General features: G+C 44.1%; 1 protein-coding gene across 2 annotated transcripts in view; it reads left to right on the top strand.

Annotated features, from left to right (window-relative positions):
- Window positions 1-7,912: 7,912 nt before the first annotated feature.
- The window catches only part of ATOSA (atos homolog A), a 75,628-nt gene continuing 69,029 nt past the window's right edge, over window positions 7,913-14,511 (top strand). The window contains exons 1-2 of one of the 2 annotated variants that reach the window (XM_056115481.1): window positions 7,913-8,048; window positions 8,606-8,717. In XM_056115481.1, the coding sequence (XP_055971456.1) occupies window positions 8,702-8,717 (16 nt within the window). In that variant the 5' untranslated portion in view covers window positions 7,913-8,048; window positions 8,606-8,701. Of the gene's footprint in view, window positions 8,049-8,580; window positions 8,718-14,511 lie in introns of both variants that reach the window. The other variant, XM_056115480.1, reaches the window with a different exon arrangement.

Below are 14,511 nucleotides of genomic sequence, written 5' to 3'. Positions count from 1 at the left end.
AGCATTTGTATTTTTAAGCACAGCAATTACTTCTGAGGATAGAAAGCAGAAAGAATCATCTTTTTTTCATTTCCTTCTATCTATTTTCAAGGTAGACAAACAGACACACCAGTCAAACAACTGAAGAGACTATGGGTGGTTTTATTCATGACTGCCTTAGCATATTATTAATGTCCCTTTCCTCTTGATTTTAGTCATAAAACTGGGAAAATAATAATACATAGGGAAGTTGTGAGGACTTAATGAGATGATGCTTAAAAAAAACTCAGATAGGGGACTGAAGTGATAGCATAACGGGTGGGGTGTTTGCCTTGCACGTGGCTGACCCAGATTCGATTCCTCTGTCCCTCTCGGAGAGCCCGGCAAGCTACTGAGAGCATCCCGCCCGCAGGCAGAGCCTGGCAAGCTCCATGTGGCGTATTCGATATGCCAAAACCAGCAACAAGTCCCATAATGGAGACATTACTGTGCCCGCTCGAGCAAATTGATGAACAACGGAAGGACAGTGCTACAGTGCATGAACATCTATATATATATACATATATATATATATATAGTCCATTGCAGGCAGCGGATGACAAAGATGTTGGACCGCGGCCTCTCGGTCTTCATCAGCTGGCATTCTGCAACGAAGAAGTTGTTTAGGGGGGGTAAGGTCTGGTCAGGGGCCTTTGGCCGCTCCTTATAGCCAATGAAGGAGCCGTCATTTAATATATGCACATTTAATATACGTGCATTTGAGACCTACTCTATTTTCTTCCATTTTTCTCTATTCTCTACTTCCTTCCATTTTTCCCTTCTCCTTTCACTACTTCCTTCCAATCTTTTTTTTCTTTCCTTTTTTCTTCCTTCTCTTCTTTCCTGACCTCTCTCCTTTGCTTCCTCCCTTTCTGCCTCCTTCGTGATCTTTATTATTGTTCATGTTGCAATGCCTGGGGATTGCACATTTGACTATAGTACGTGCACACTTGCTTATGGTGCTCACCAGAGGTCATAAACCTGTGGGATCACAAAAGCAGAGCCATCCGGATCACAGGGTATGGTGGGGGTGATTCTGAGGGTTGGACTCAAAGTTTCACACCTTCAAGGTCAGGTGCTCCACCACTGAACCATCTTTCCAAGCACCTACGGCATATTCTTTGCACTTACTGTACAACACTAGATCTATGTAAACATTCAGTTGTTTTTCATTTGGGGGCCACAGCTATCAGTGCTCAAAATTTACTTCAGCATGTTACTTGGGGGTTGTAACTGGTGGTGCTTGGAGGAACATTTGGTACAGCGGATTGAACCCTGCCTTTTGTAAACAATACATGTGCATTAGACCTTTGAGCTACTTCTCTATTACCTATACATTTAGTTAATTCATAGAGGCCAAGTAATACAATATTTGAGGTGCTTGCTTTGCAAGCTGTTGAGCCCACTTCAACCCTTTGGCATTCTATATAGTGCCCCAGGACTGCTGGGAGTAACTCCTGAGCACCATTAGATGTGGCCCAAACCCTCTCCCAAATAAAGATTATTTCCACAATACTTGATGATGAAACAGATCAACCAATCTATTTTTTAAAGTCATTTATCACTTACTTATTTGTTTTGTTTTTTTTGGTCATATTCAAAACACCAAAAAGCTCAAAGCATGCAGGGCTTTGTGCTCAGAGATCATATGGGGTGTCAGAGATGGAAATCCAAGTTGAGTGCATGCAAGGAATGCAGTCAAGTTAGTCTTTACCTATTGATTTGTAGTCACTTATTTATGATTATCTCTTAGCGACAGCCACACGTTATTCTATGACACTGGAGATATTTTTCCTCACATTTATCATTATAGTTTGGTGAACATTTAGAAACTGAAACTTCTAGAAAACTTGCAGTTTTCTACAAAACAACTTATAGGCCAAGAAAAAATTATGTCAATATTTTTATAGAGTTCTATATCAGTTTCTATTGTGACAAAACATAAACAAATGTAAAAGTCTTAAAGCAAGAATTTATTCTCTTAAAAGTTTTGTAGGTTATTGGGCTAGAGTCATAGTACAGTGAGTTGAGCGTTTGCCTTTCATGCGGCAAACCCGAGTTTGTTCTCTGGTATCCCACATGGTCCCCTGAGCCAGGAGTAACCCCTGATTACAGCCAGGTGTGGTCCAAACCCTCCTCCACCACTCCCAAGAAGAAAGTCTTTATCTATGCTGCTCCTGACCAACTTCCCTTCGTCTCATATTCTCCAGGTCCATTCAAGTAGCATCGAGTTGCACAATCCCTCTGTCATATGTGAGATATAAAGAAACATGGTGAGGGAAAAACAAATGACCAAAGGTAACATTTTATGAGAACTGTCTACAGAACTGAACTTATCAAGTTGGGAACATGGGGATAAACATTGAGGCAATAGTGGAGGGAAGCAAACACTGGTTGGGGAGGGGCTTTGATGCTGGAACACTGTGAACATGGAAGCCTGCTATTAAGAGTATTAGAAATTGGGGCTGGAGTGATAGCACAGCGGGTAGGGCATTTCGCTTGCATGTGGCCAACCCGAGTTTAATTCTTGGCATCCTATATGGTCCCCTGAGCAACACCAGGAGTAATTTCTGTGCATGAGCCAGGAGTAACTCCTGTCCAGTGCCGGACGTGACCCCCCAAAAAAAAAAACCAAAAGAGTATTATAAATCAAGGTGCCTCAAATGAAAATTTTAAATATTTTAAAAGATATTAATAGGAATTATAATTGTAAGGTAAAGGTAAAGGCCCTCCCGTTGATCGTCGATTTGCTCGAGCGGGCCCAGTAACGTCTCCATTGGAGACTTTGTTGTTACTGTGTCTGGCATATCGGATACTCTCGGTAGCTTGCCGGGCTCTCCGAGAGGGGCGGAGGAATCGAACTCGGGTCGGCCATGTTGGCCGCTTGTAAGGCGAACGCCCTACCCGCTGTGCTATCGCTCCAGCCCTTGTTTTTTAAAATTAAATATACTCTATTTTTTAAAAAAAGAAGAAAAAGAAGTCAAGATATTGGCAGGATCCATCATGTCTGCCTGGAGGGGAAAGGGTGTTGCTCCCTTCCGCCCTCTCCCCTCTGGAAAGAAAGATGGCGGCCGCCTGGGAGCCTTGTGGACAGCGGGTATGAGCCGGGGGTCAGGGGCGACAAAAACCTCATGGGAAGGGGGGCGTTCCAGTCCGTCCTTCACGCCCTACCGAGGTCACCAGTTGCTCCCCACGAGAGGCTCTCCAGCACGGCCACGACTCCAGAGCACAGAAACCAATCTCTTAATTATCTGACTCTCAGTAGAAATACTTCTAGGGTTAATAAGTAAAATAGCAGAAATCCAAAACCAATCCAAAATTGCAGACATCATTTAATTCTTGAAGCCAGCTGTAGAAGGCAAATCATTTCACAATGCTTTTTCAGCATGTCTGGTTTGGGGGTGTAAACTCTAAATAATAATGGTGCATCTTTTATCGAAACAATGAATCTAGTCAAAGTAGATAGAGTGTTAACTAGAATTCATCTGCCTCACAGGCATTGGGGTGGGTGGGGGTGGGGGGTTATTGGGGTTCTTCGTGGTGAAAAATAAGTATTGGTAAAGGGAAATGTGTTTGATATTTGCATGACCGAGACCTAAACGTGAAAGCTCTGTAACTTTTCCCACAGTGATTCAATAAATAAATAAATAAATAAATTATAAAAAAAAAAAAAGATATTGTCAGGATCACACTCCTTGACCCCTGGAAGTTCAGAGGGGGTTTCTTCCTTGTCTCTTCTTTTTTTCAACTGAATCACCATAATATACAATTACAAAGTTTTTATGATTGAGTTTCAGTCATATAATGATTGAACACCTATCCCTCCACCAGTGCACGTTTTCCACCACCAATGTCCCCAGTATCCCTCCCGCCACCCCCACCCCCTGCCTCTGTGGTAAACATCTTCCTTCTTTCTCTCTCCCTAACTTGGGGCATCCCGGTTTGCAATACAGATACTGAGAACCTTGCCTCTTCTTAGACTCTGATGATTCCCAGTAATTTTTTGCATTCTTTGGATCACAGCTGCATTATTTCAACCTGTAACCTGGTCATGTTCTCTATGTCTCCTCTTTATTCAAATATCTCTCACATTACGAGGCACTCATAATTTAGGGTCCACTTCTGTCCAACATGACTTAACCGTAACTGGACTTGATTTGCAGATGATATTTCCAAGTAAGGTCACATTCACAGGCACTGGCATTAGGACTTCAACATACCACTGGGGAAGGAGAACACAAGACTATCCCCAGTGGATTCCTGCTATCAGCAAGTAGTAGAAGACAGTATCAAAGTATAATGAAAATGCATCCTTCCCATATGAAAATTGTGACAACTCATTTCCCGACTCAGTAACTTCATCCCACATAGTACAAAATGCTAGCAGGTATCAGTGATTCAGTTTGTGGGCATGTGTAAGTGAATTGGTAAAAAAAATGGTTGACTTAGATTAAATCAACTACTCTGTGTCATGTCCTTTGATTAGTACTAGAGATACAAGAAGAAATAGGCACCAGTTCTTTGGTGGAGTTCATTCTGGCAGCTTGAACAAAGTCCATGACCTTGATAACAGCAACATAAATTAAGCAAGCCAGTTATGTTTACTACCTCAATCAGTATAAGAACTGGAGCTGGAGCAATAGTACAGTGCAGCGGAGGAGAGCACACTTGCATGCATGGTGACCCAGGTTCAATTCGTGGCATCCCATATGGTCCCCAAGCACTGCCAGGAGTAATTCCTGAGTATAGAGCCAAGAGTAACCCCTTAGTATCACCCAGTTAACCTCCCCAATAACTTCTAAAACCCTCACTAAGTAAACAATTTATATATTTATATATATAAAGCTTGTATATTATGTAACTTTTTATACATAAATTTATAATATATATCTTTTAAATATTTATATAAATATATTTTTTACATATATAATTTATATATACTACCCATTAAACAATACCTATGAAACTTGAGAGTATTATCTCCATGCTTAAGTTTTAAGACAATTGTTCATATATCTTTGGAATACTGAAGAAGAAAAGTAATTATTGCTTACCTGGCTTTGGTTTTTTGTTTTGTTTTGGTTTGGTTTGGGAGACACACCTGAGGGTGCTCAGGGCTTACTCCTGGCTCTGTGCTCAGGAATTATTCATGGCAGGGCTCAGAGAACTTTATGTGGTTCCAGGAATTGAACCCAGGTCAGGTGTGTGCAAGACACACACTTCTCCCACGGTACTATCTCCTCGATGTTTTGATTTTCTTGCTTCCAGTCTTACCCCTCACCAAATAAGAACTAGAAACATTTGTTTTGCTTGGGTGCCATTAGGTGCAAATCACTATGGCCAACACTTGGAGCTTCCATTTTAAGTCTTCATTCTCAACCACTCTGGACATGTTTCATATACCATAGAATTGCTTCAGTATTAGGAACGAAAGGGATCATTTATTACCAGCATTCAAATACCTTGTTTTTATAGATATAAGAAAGCTACAGACTGTGACTAGCCCACGGCATACAACTGTAGAAGTCAGTACCACAAGCTTTTTCAGACTCACAACCCTGCCTGTTTGCAGTGACCCATTCCCAGAGACTAGGAGGTGCCTAGTAGATAGAGAATACTCAGTAAAAGTGCCGAGTGAAAAGACAACAATTTGAATAATGAGCTCAAATAAAACCTCTTCTAAATGCTTTTTCCACTGTCATAATGCTCTTCAATTTTATTTTGGTTTTGGGGCCACAGCTGGCAGTTCTTAGGGGCCACCCCCAGCTTTGTGCTGTGTGGTACCGGAAGTCATTTCTGGTGGGGCTCTCAGGGACCATGTGGTGCTAGAGTTCAGAGCTGCTCTTCAACTTGTAAACAGATTTATTATTTTCATTTTTCAAGGGAGCTTTTTTAGCTTCAGGGTCGTCTAACAAATGTTCAGGCAGCGTCAATTAATTTTTATTTATTTATTTGCAATGGTGGGGTGGGGGGTTAGTCATATCTGGTAGTGCTCAGGGCCTGCTACTGGCTCTGTGCTCAGGGATCACTCCTGGTGAGGCTCAGGGAACCGTATGTGGTGTTGGATCACGAGAATCAGCTGCTTGCTAGGCAAGAGCCTTAACCTTTGTACTATTTCTCCTGCTCACTAATTAAAAAAAAAATTAAAAAGAATAGTTTGTGTATCAGGTTACCCAATCTTCTCAGTTTCAGCTCTCAACATCTTTTGGTCTTTGTACCTCCTACAAATTCGAGGAAGAAGAGCTAAATCACAGCTTTTGCTCCTATTCACCCAGCGAGTCTGTACTAGTAGCTATTCTTCGGTCCCAGCTGTTGTGCTAAGTTTAGGATTTTGGATTATCTATAACTATTCTGTCTCTCAACACCCAAGTTAATTGAGAATTGTACAAGGAGTGCAATTTTCGGTTTATAAATGACAATACAATATTCTGGAATATCAAAGACAAATCCCTGAACACTTGGAACCATTACACAAAGGCAGGGTTGCATTTCTCAGAAATTGCATCTTTAGAAAAGGAGATCACTTCAATGCAAGTGAAATGTGGGCCAAAGTAGTAGTCCAGTGCTCAGAGGCCATGTAGTTGCCACACCAGATTGAGTTCCAAACCAGGGCGTCGTCTCTTCTAGTCAGATCATTGAATCGCAGGTCTGGGGCCCCCACTCCCTGAGTACTTTCCCAAACTAAAAACCAATTTATTTTAAGTAAATGAAATGACATCCTCTTGTGTGTTTTTTGTTTCAGTTATCTTAGGGATATTTGATCATTCCAGGTGCACGTGTAGTTTCATCTAGAAAATATTATATCTTTACAATAGAAACGTCTTTGGTAGAAATGAGTCCTCACAAGACAAATGCCAATCTTGCATTTATAAAAGCAATACATATGCATTGTAAATTTTGGAAATCATAGAAAAGTACCAAAATTTAACTAAACCAATCACTTTTAGGCGTATCCAGTTCTTTCTAGCTGTGGTTTTTAATATGCAGAATTATATCTTACACACATTCACACATACACAAATTCCAGCTGTGGTTCTAATACTGACTTGTCACGCATGCATGCTTCAAATCTCATAATTCTCTCTCTCTCTCTCTCTCTCTCTCTCTCTCTCTCTCTCTCTCTCTCTCTCACACACACACACACACACACACACTCCCCCCACTCTTTGGAGAGCAATGCATGCATGCTTTTTGCTTCTCTTTGACTGTTTTGGGCTCCCCACCCCGCAGGGGCTTTGTGTAGGAACCCAGGATCTAGTATCCCCCGCTCATCTCGGGGTTGCCTCTTTTATTAATTACAGCGGAGACTTGTCATCGGTACTTAAGTGATGACACCATCCCAACACGAAATGTCATCATGTCATATTGTTATAGCACAACAACAAAATTACAGTTCCCTAACCATAACACGGGTGTCAAAAGTGTCCTCCTGCCGTGAGTCAGTGTTTTGCTGTTATTAAAAGTTATTTTTAGCTCGGCCAATGCCTCGGGGAGCTTGGGGTGCGCAACCGGCCCAAACCCGACGGAAGAAAACTGGGGTGGGCGGAGGGGTAGAGACCCGGGGTCCCTCCCTCCCCCGGCCCGGCCCCCGGCTCAGGGTCCGGCCCGCGGCGTGCCCTGGCTGGGGTCGCCCTCTGCGGGGGCGGAGACCCTACACTCCTCCCGCGGGGTCCCGGGAGCGCCCGCCCGCTCCGCCGCCCCCGCAGCCGGCGCCGGGACGCGGGCGTTGCCATGGCAGCGGTGGGGCCGTCGGGGAGGAAGTGACGACGGGGGCGGCGGCCGCGGGGCACGTGACCCGCCGTGTTTTGACAGGGCCGAGGGCCGGGCGCGCGGGCCAGACGGGGCCGGGGGCGGCGCGGACGCGGCGGGGTGCGGGGCGCCGGCACCGCCGAGGATGTGAGGCGCGGCGAGCCGGGGTCCGAGGAGCGGCGGGGCGGCGGGGCGAGGCGAGAACCCGGCCCCCCCCCGGGCCTGCGCGGGCCGGCCTCCTGCCCGCCACGTCGGTTCGGAGCCGGGCCCGGCGGGCACAGGTGAGGCGGCGGGCGCAGGGGCGCCGCGGGGCGGGCGGGGGGGTGGGGCGGGGGCGCGGGGACTCCCCCCGCCCCCCACGCCGGCGGCTGCCGCGGGGACAGATAGGCCCGACGCCGCTCGGGACGCGCGCCCGACAGCGGCCGGACTGCGGCGCGCCGCGGGCCGGGGTCGGCTCGCTCCCTCGGTCTCTGTCTCTCTTGTCCCTCTTGTCTCTGTGTCTGTGTCTCTGTCTCTCCCCCTTCTCTCTCTCTCCTCCTTCCCTCCCTTCCTCCCTCTCCCCTCCCCCAGTCTCTCTCTCTCTCCCCCGCTCTCTCCCCTCCCCCTCTCTCCGTCTCCCTCCCTCCCCCTCTCCCCTCCCCCTTTCACTTCCCTCCCCTCCCATTTCTCCCCTCCCTTCCCATCCCCTGGCCCTGCTGGAGTGTGGCCGGGTAACTGCTTAGAGAAAGAGTCTCTGTGTCTGTCTGTCTGTCTGTCTGTCTGTCTGTCTGTGTCCTCTCGCTCACTCGCTCTCCCTCTCCCCTCTCCTCCCAGCTCACCCTGCTCTGCCCTCCCGCAGCCTCCTAGACGCGGAGCAGCCCGGGCAGCCAACCCACGCGCGTGCGGCACCGGCCGGACTGACGGACGGACTGTCGGACGGACGTCGGGGGCGAACATGAAGCCCGAGCGAGGTACGGATCTCTCCCGGGGGGGCTTTTTGGCTCTTCTCCTCCGTGCCCGGGTTAGGGGCTTTGACCCTCGTCCCACGCGCGCGTGTGACTGCTGATGACTTGTTTCTGCTGCAGATCCAGGCTGGTGGGTGGGGGGTGGGGCCCCTTAAGCCGGGCACCCTTCGAAAGGGGTTGGAAAGGGGCGGTCTCCCGAGGGGGATCCTAGTGGAACTGAACATGGGGAAAATTCGTGTCTGTCGCTCCCTCACTGGGCGTGCTCCTAGAGCACATTCCGAATGTTTTCAGTCGAAGTTCACTTTGGAAGCTGACCCTCTTTTGCAGCTTGAAGATTTGAACTTGATACATTGAGAAGGTGCAAGGTAGTTTGCATTGACGAATACTTTTGAAAAAAGAGTTGGGGATTATTTTTGTAGCATCATCTCTATGCATAAAAAAATTATTATCTGTGTTGCTGTTTAGCAGGTTGCTTATGTAGCAGGCCAGATTAGACGTAATATAGTACATCAGTGACTTTGGAAAAGTGGCACTGAGGTCGGTAATTACACCTCAAAGTAAGCGAATAAAATCAAAGTCACTGTTTGTTTTGAATTTAACAACATAAGCATTTTTTCAAAAGGGTATGGCGAGCCAGAGCTATGGTACAGCAGGTAGGGTGTTTACTTTGCACAGAGCCAACCCAGATTCCATCCCCACACCCTCCTTGGTCCCCTACCCTGCCAGGAGTGATCCCTGAGTGAGCCAGGGGTGAGTCCTGATTCTTAAGCACGCCAGGTGTGACCCCCCCCCAAAAAAAGGAAAATGGCATGCAGTCTCTTATTTTAGCCGAAATTAATATTAAGCAGTAACATGTCATACACTAATGAAATATGAAGAAAAGAATAAATTAGTCATGCTCTTTAAAAAATTGACTGTTGGGGGTTGGAGCGATAGCACAGCAGGGAGGGCGTTTGCCTTGCTCACAGCAGACCCAGGTTCGATTTCCAGCATCCCTTATGATCCCCCAAGCACCGCCAGGAGTAATTCCTGAGTTCATGAGCCAGGAGTAACCCCTGTGCATTGCTGATGTGACCTAAAAAGAAAACAAAAATTGACTCTCTTCCCTTTAAAATTGTAATTTTCATAGGACTGGAGAGATAGTATAGTGAGTAGGGTGCTGGCCTTAAATACGGTTGATCCCAGTTTGATCCCAGGTCCCCCAAAAGGTCCCCCAAGCCTTGCTAGGAGTGATCTCTGAGAACAGAGCCAGGACTAAGTCCTGAGCAACATCAGGTATGACTCAAAGTAAATAAAGATGACAACAAGAACAATTAAATTGTAATTTTCATTAGCACGATCATGAGATAAATGATGGGATATAAACTTAGTATTACTATTTCTTTGTAATAATACCACCTTTTAGGCTCTTGGTTCTTATTGTTGCTGACCCAAAATAATCTTACGTTTTGCAGAGAAGCATAGAAATACTTCAGTTTTGCAAAACATATTTACTATGTGCAGTAAATATTCTATTTCTGTTTTTAAAATTTGCTGTTACAACTCATTGAATTTATTTCATCCTCATTTTTTTCCACTGGGGAAGCGGGAAATTAAGCCTGTTGTCTCATACATGCCAGGTATGTTCTTTACTGCTGAGCCTGAATCCCCAGCCTATGAAATCCTCCCTCCCTCCCTCCCTCCCTCCCTCCCTCCCTTTTTCCCTCTGTCTCCTCTTTTCCTTCCTTCCCTTATTTTCTTTCCTTTCTTCCCATTCTTTCCTTCTTGTCTCCCCTCTCTCTCTCTTTCCACCCCCCCCCCCCACCCGCCTCTCTTTCTCCACACCTGGTGGTGCTCTGTGGTTACTCCTAGTGGTGCAAAGCAGATTCCCCAGCTTTTTGAACTATCTACTGGGCCTCTGAATTGGTTTCCTGGATTGAGGCCCACCTGGAGGCCCACAGGGGTGAGTCTGGCGGTGCTGGGTGTCAAAGCAGGGTGGCTACATGCAAGGCCAGGGCTTTAACTCCTCCTGCACCTCTCATGGCCCCTCTGACCTTCTGTTCGAAAGTCACAGTAGCAGTAAATTTCATTTTCTGCATTAGTGTCTTAAGAAACTATTCTATATATGTGATTTTTTTGGATTGTTGAAACTTTACTCTTTAAATGCTAAGCATATTTTATATTTTGTGATCATCTACACAGATTATATATTACATTATATATTTTGTATGTTATTTATAATAGACTATTAGAAATATGTTTGAAATCTAGGAAGATTTGTTTATTTTAGTTGATTGATTTTGCTTTTTGGGTCACTCCCAGTGCTGTTCAGGGGTTACTCCTGGCTCATGCACTCAGGGATTACTCCCGGCGGTGCTTGGGGGACCATATGGGATACCAGAGATCAAACCCAAGCATTTGCTGCAAGTGCCCTCCCTGCTGTACTGTTGCTCTGGCCCATAGGAAGATTTCTTTTTTTGGCTTTTTGGGTCATACCCAGCGATGCTCAGTGGTCACTCCTAGCTCATGCACTCAGGAATTACCCCCTGGCGGTGCTCAGGGGTCCATAGGCGATGCTGGCAATCGAACCTGGGTCGGCCGTGTGCAAGGCAAACGCCCTATCTGCTGTACTATCTCTCCAGCCCCCCATAGGAAGATTTCTAATAGAATAATGCTGTCTTGCCGTCTAAAGAAATAAGAGTATATGAAGTCAAAGTGGTTTAATCTTGATGATAAAGGGGCATTATTATAAATTTCAATTCTGTCATAATCTAGAAATACCCTGAAGAGATATTTATGAAATTTTTCTTTTGGCTTCTAGCATAAATTCTTTCAGCTAGTATTTGTGGGACATAGGTAGACATCTGATTTTTAAATTTCCACGTTGTCAAGTCTTTGTTGATGACAGGCTTCTTTCTGCCTTTTAATTTCACTGCTTTTTGTCTGTGAACTAGAAATTGAGAAAACTATGCTTACCACTGAGTTTTCTATAAAACGAGTAAACGGAGAACTCTTCAGATACTCAGAATCTTGTTAAAGTGTGTGGATTGCAGTGTTGTAGTTTTGTGATTTGAATATTTACTTAAATAGACTGCTCTAGAAAGCTTCTAAATAAGTGCAGTGGCTGGGAATATTGCTCAGTACACCTGAGACCCTACTTATCAGAAAATAAAATTGGTCATGTGTTTTTCTGTTCTGTTTTGAAAATCACTGTCACAACTCACTGAATTGATTTCTTGAGTAGTAATTGGAAAGGCACAGCAGCAAGCAACGTTTAGGAGCCTCTTACCAAAACCGGAGATGGCAGCTGATTGTCCAGTCAGTAAAGACAGTTTAAATCAGGAACCATAAAAAAGTAACAGCCTTAATTATTTAATCTGCCTTTTGATGTTGGATCAAGGCCCCATTTGGGGTTAACTTTTTTTTTTACAGAGTTAGAGATGGTATTTCTAGTATAAACCACATCAGTGATGTACAACTAAAATTTATGCGTTTTATTTCTTAATATTTTATTACTTTGGTTTGGGGGCTATACCCAGTGGTGCTCAGGGGTTCCTTTTGGCTCTGCATTCAGGGGTCACTGGTGGGCTCATGAAACCATTTGGAATATTGGGGGTTGAGTCCATATCAGCTGTGTGCAAGTCAAGTAAGTGCCTTATACACTGTAAATATTTACTCCAGCCCTTGGTTTTGATTTCTTTAAAGTGGAGTAAGACTGCAGAGTAATCAAGAGTGTGTCGTCTTTTAGTTAAAATTCTTTAATATTAGTTTTTAACCTAACACAGTTTTATAAGTATCTGTGTATAAGAATCATGTATACCTTAAGTCAGTGGAAATTTGTTTCAGAGGGAGAGGAAATACATATTCGTCAAAATTATGTAAATCAAAGTATCTTCCCAATGCATTCAAAGTTTCATAGCAATAACTTCTGCATACCTTATTGGTTTATATAATTAATTATATTAGAGTGGCATCTACAAGTTTTGGGAGGAAAATCATGTTCTTGTTAAGCATACAACTCAACTAATAGAAGTAGAAGTGTGAAGGCGATTAGATAGTACCCTTCTAGCCATTAGTTTGCTTTTAGAGAAGATCTGGAAACATTGGTTAGTTTTGCTAGTTGATGGGAAAGTCTGTTAGGAAAGTTTCTAGTATACTTTCAGAGAATTAAAATATTACTGCATAGTGTTGTGACTGTATTTCACAGTAACCTGAATTTTATCATGATCTAAAGGTAAAATTTTAATGTTAGGGGCCTGGAGAGATAGTACAGCAGGTAGGACATTCACCTTGCACATGGCCAATCTGGGTTTGCTCTCCAACATCAATTATGGTTCTCTGAGCACTGCCAGGAGTAATTCCTAAGTGCAGCACCAGAAGTGAGCCCTGAGCATTGCTGGTGTGGCCCCAAGACAAAACAAAAATTGTTTTTTAGCAGTCTTATTTGGGTAACATTCCAAAGATGAGTACTTTTGGGTCCTAGGACATCACGGGAGTGACTCCATACTCCAAATACTGTTTGGGAGATTCCTCCTCTTCTCCCCCCAAAAATGCAGAGCACAAATTCTGGAATTAGGACTGTATATTCTTGTTCAGTTAGTTGTTAGCTATGTGATCTTCATCAGATTACTTAATCCCTGAGTTTTTTGTAAATGGGGATCACACCAACAGTTTCATAAAGTATTATATATTAGAATGAAATGGGATAGTAGTTAGCACATAGAAACATTAAATTGTAATTTTCATAGCTTTTGTGGTGGTTGTTAAAGAAGAAACTATAGGTCCGTTTATGTGTTCAGCTACAAAATGTGTTCAGCAGCAGTCAGGGAGCTCGTAAAGGCAGACTTGGGTTGAATCCCTGGCGTTGCGCATGTTCTCCTCTGCGTTGCCACCCGAGATCCCTGCGCAGTCAGGAATGGCCCCTGCACCCCACTGAGTGCCCCAAGCCCATCCGCCAGTCCCTAAAACTGCTTCCAACAGAGGTAAAGAAAAATTAAATTGTGCAATAGCCTAACATTTTATTTTTGTTTTGTTTTGGATTCATCTACTAAGGCTCAAGGATATGTAAGAAGTTTTTAAATACACAGTTATCTGAGAAAATATAAAAGCTACAATAGGATGCTTGACACATATGTACATATATATATATTTTTTCTTTTTGGGTCACACCTGGCAATGCTCAGGGGTTACTCCTGGCTCTGCACTCAGGAGTTACTCCTGGCGGTGCTCAGGGGACCATATCGGATGCTGGGAATCGAACCCAGGTTGGCCGTGTGCAAGGCAAACACCCTACCCGCTGTGCTATCTCTCCAGCCCCGACACACATGTGTATTTTAAATCTTTATACTGTGAAGTGAAGTGTTACTGTAATTAGAGCTTGATTTCTATATTTCAGAGGTGTCAGAGTAGACTGATCCGTCTGGAAATAATTTTTTTAAAATAATGATTACTGACAATATCTGGGCAACTATAAAAGTTAAATAGTTTTATTCCACCTTGTGCTCAAGATGCAAAATTTGGACCTGGTTTATATATATATATATGTATATATATATGGTTCATATATATATGTATATATATATGTGTATATATATATATAATGAGTGCTTTGGGAGAAGTCTGAACTTTGTGAAGAAGTAACTGAAGCATTATATTAGAAATGTCACTGTCACTGTCTCCCATTGTTCATCGATTTTGCTCGAGTGGGTCCAGTAACGTCTCCATTTTGAGGCTTGTTGTTACTGTGTTTGGTATATCCAGTACGTCAAGGGGAGCTTGCCAGGCTTTGCTGTGTGGGTGAGATAATCTCTGTAGCTTGCTG

This window comes from Sorex fumeus, unplaced genomic scaffold, assembly GCF_029834395.1.
Source record: "Sorex fumeus unplaced genomic scaffold, SorFum_2.1 ptg000029l, whole genome shotgun sequence".
Classification (NCBI taxonomy): domain Eukaryota; kingdom Metazoa; phylum Chordata; class Mammalia; order Eulipotyphla; family Soricidae; genus Sorex; species Sorex fumeus.
This window is presented reverse-complemented; position numbering and strand designations above follow the sequence as displayed.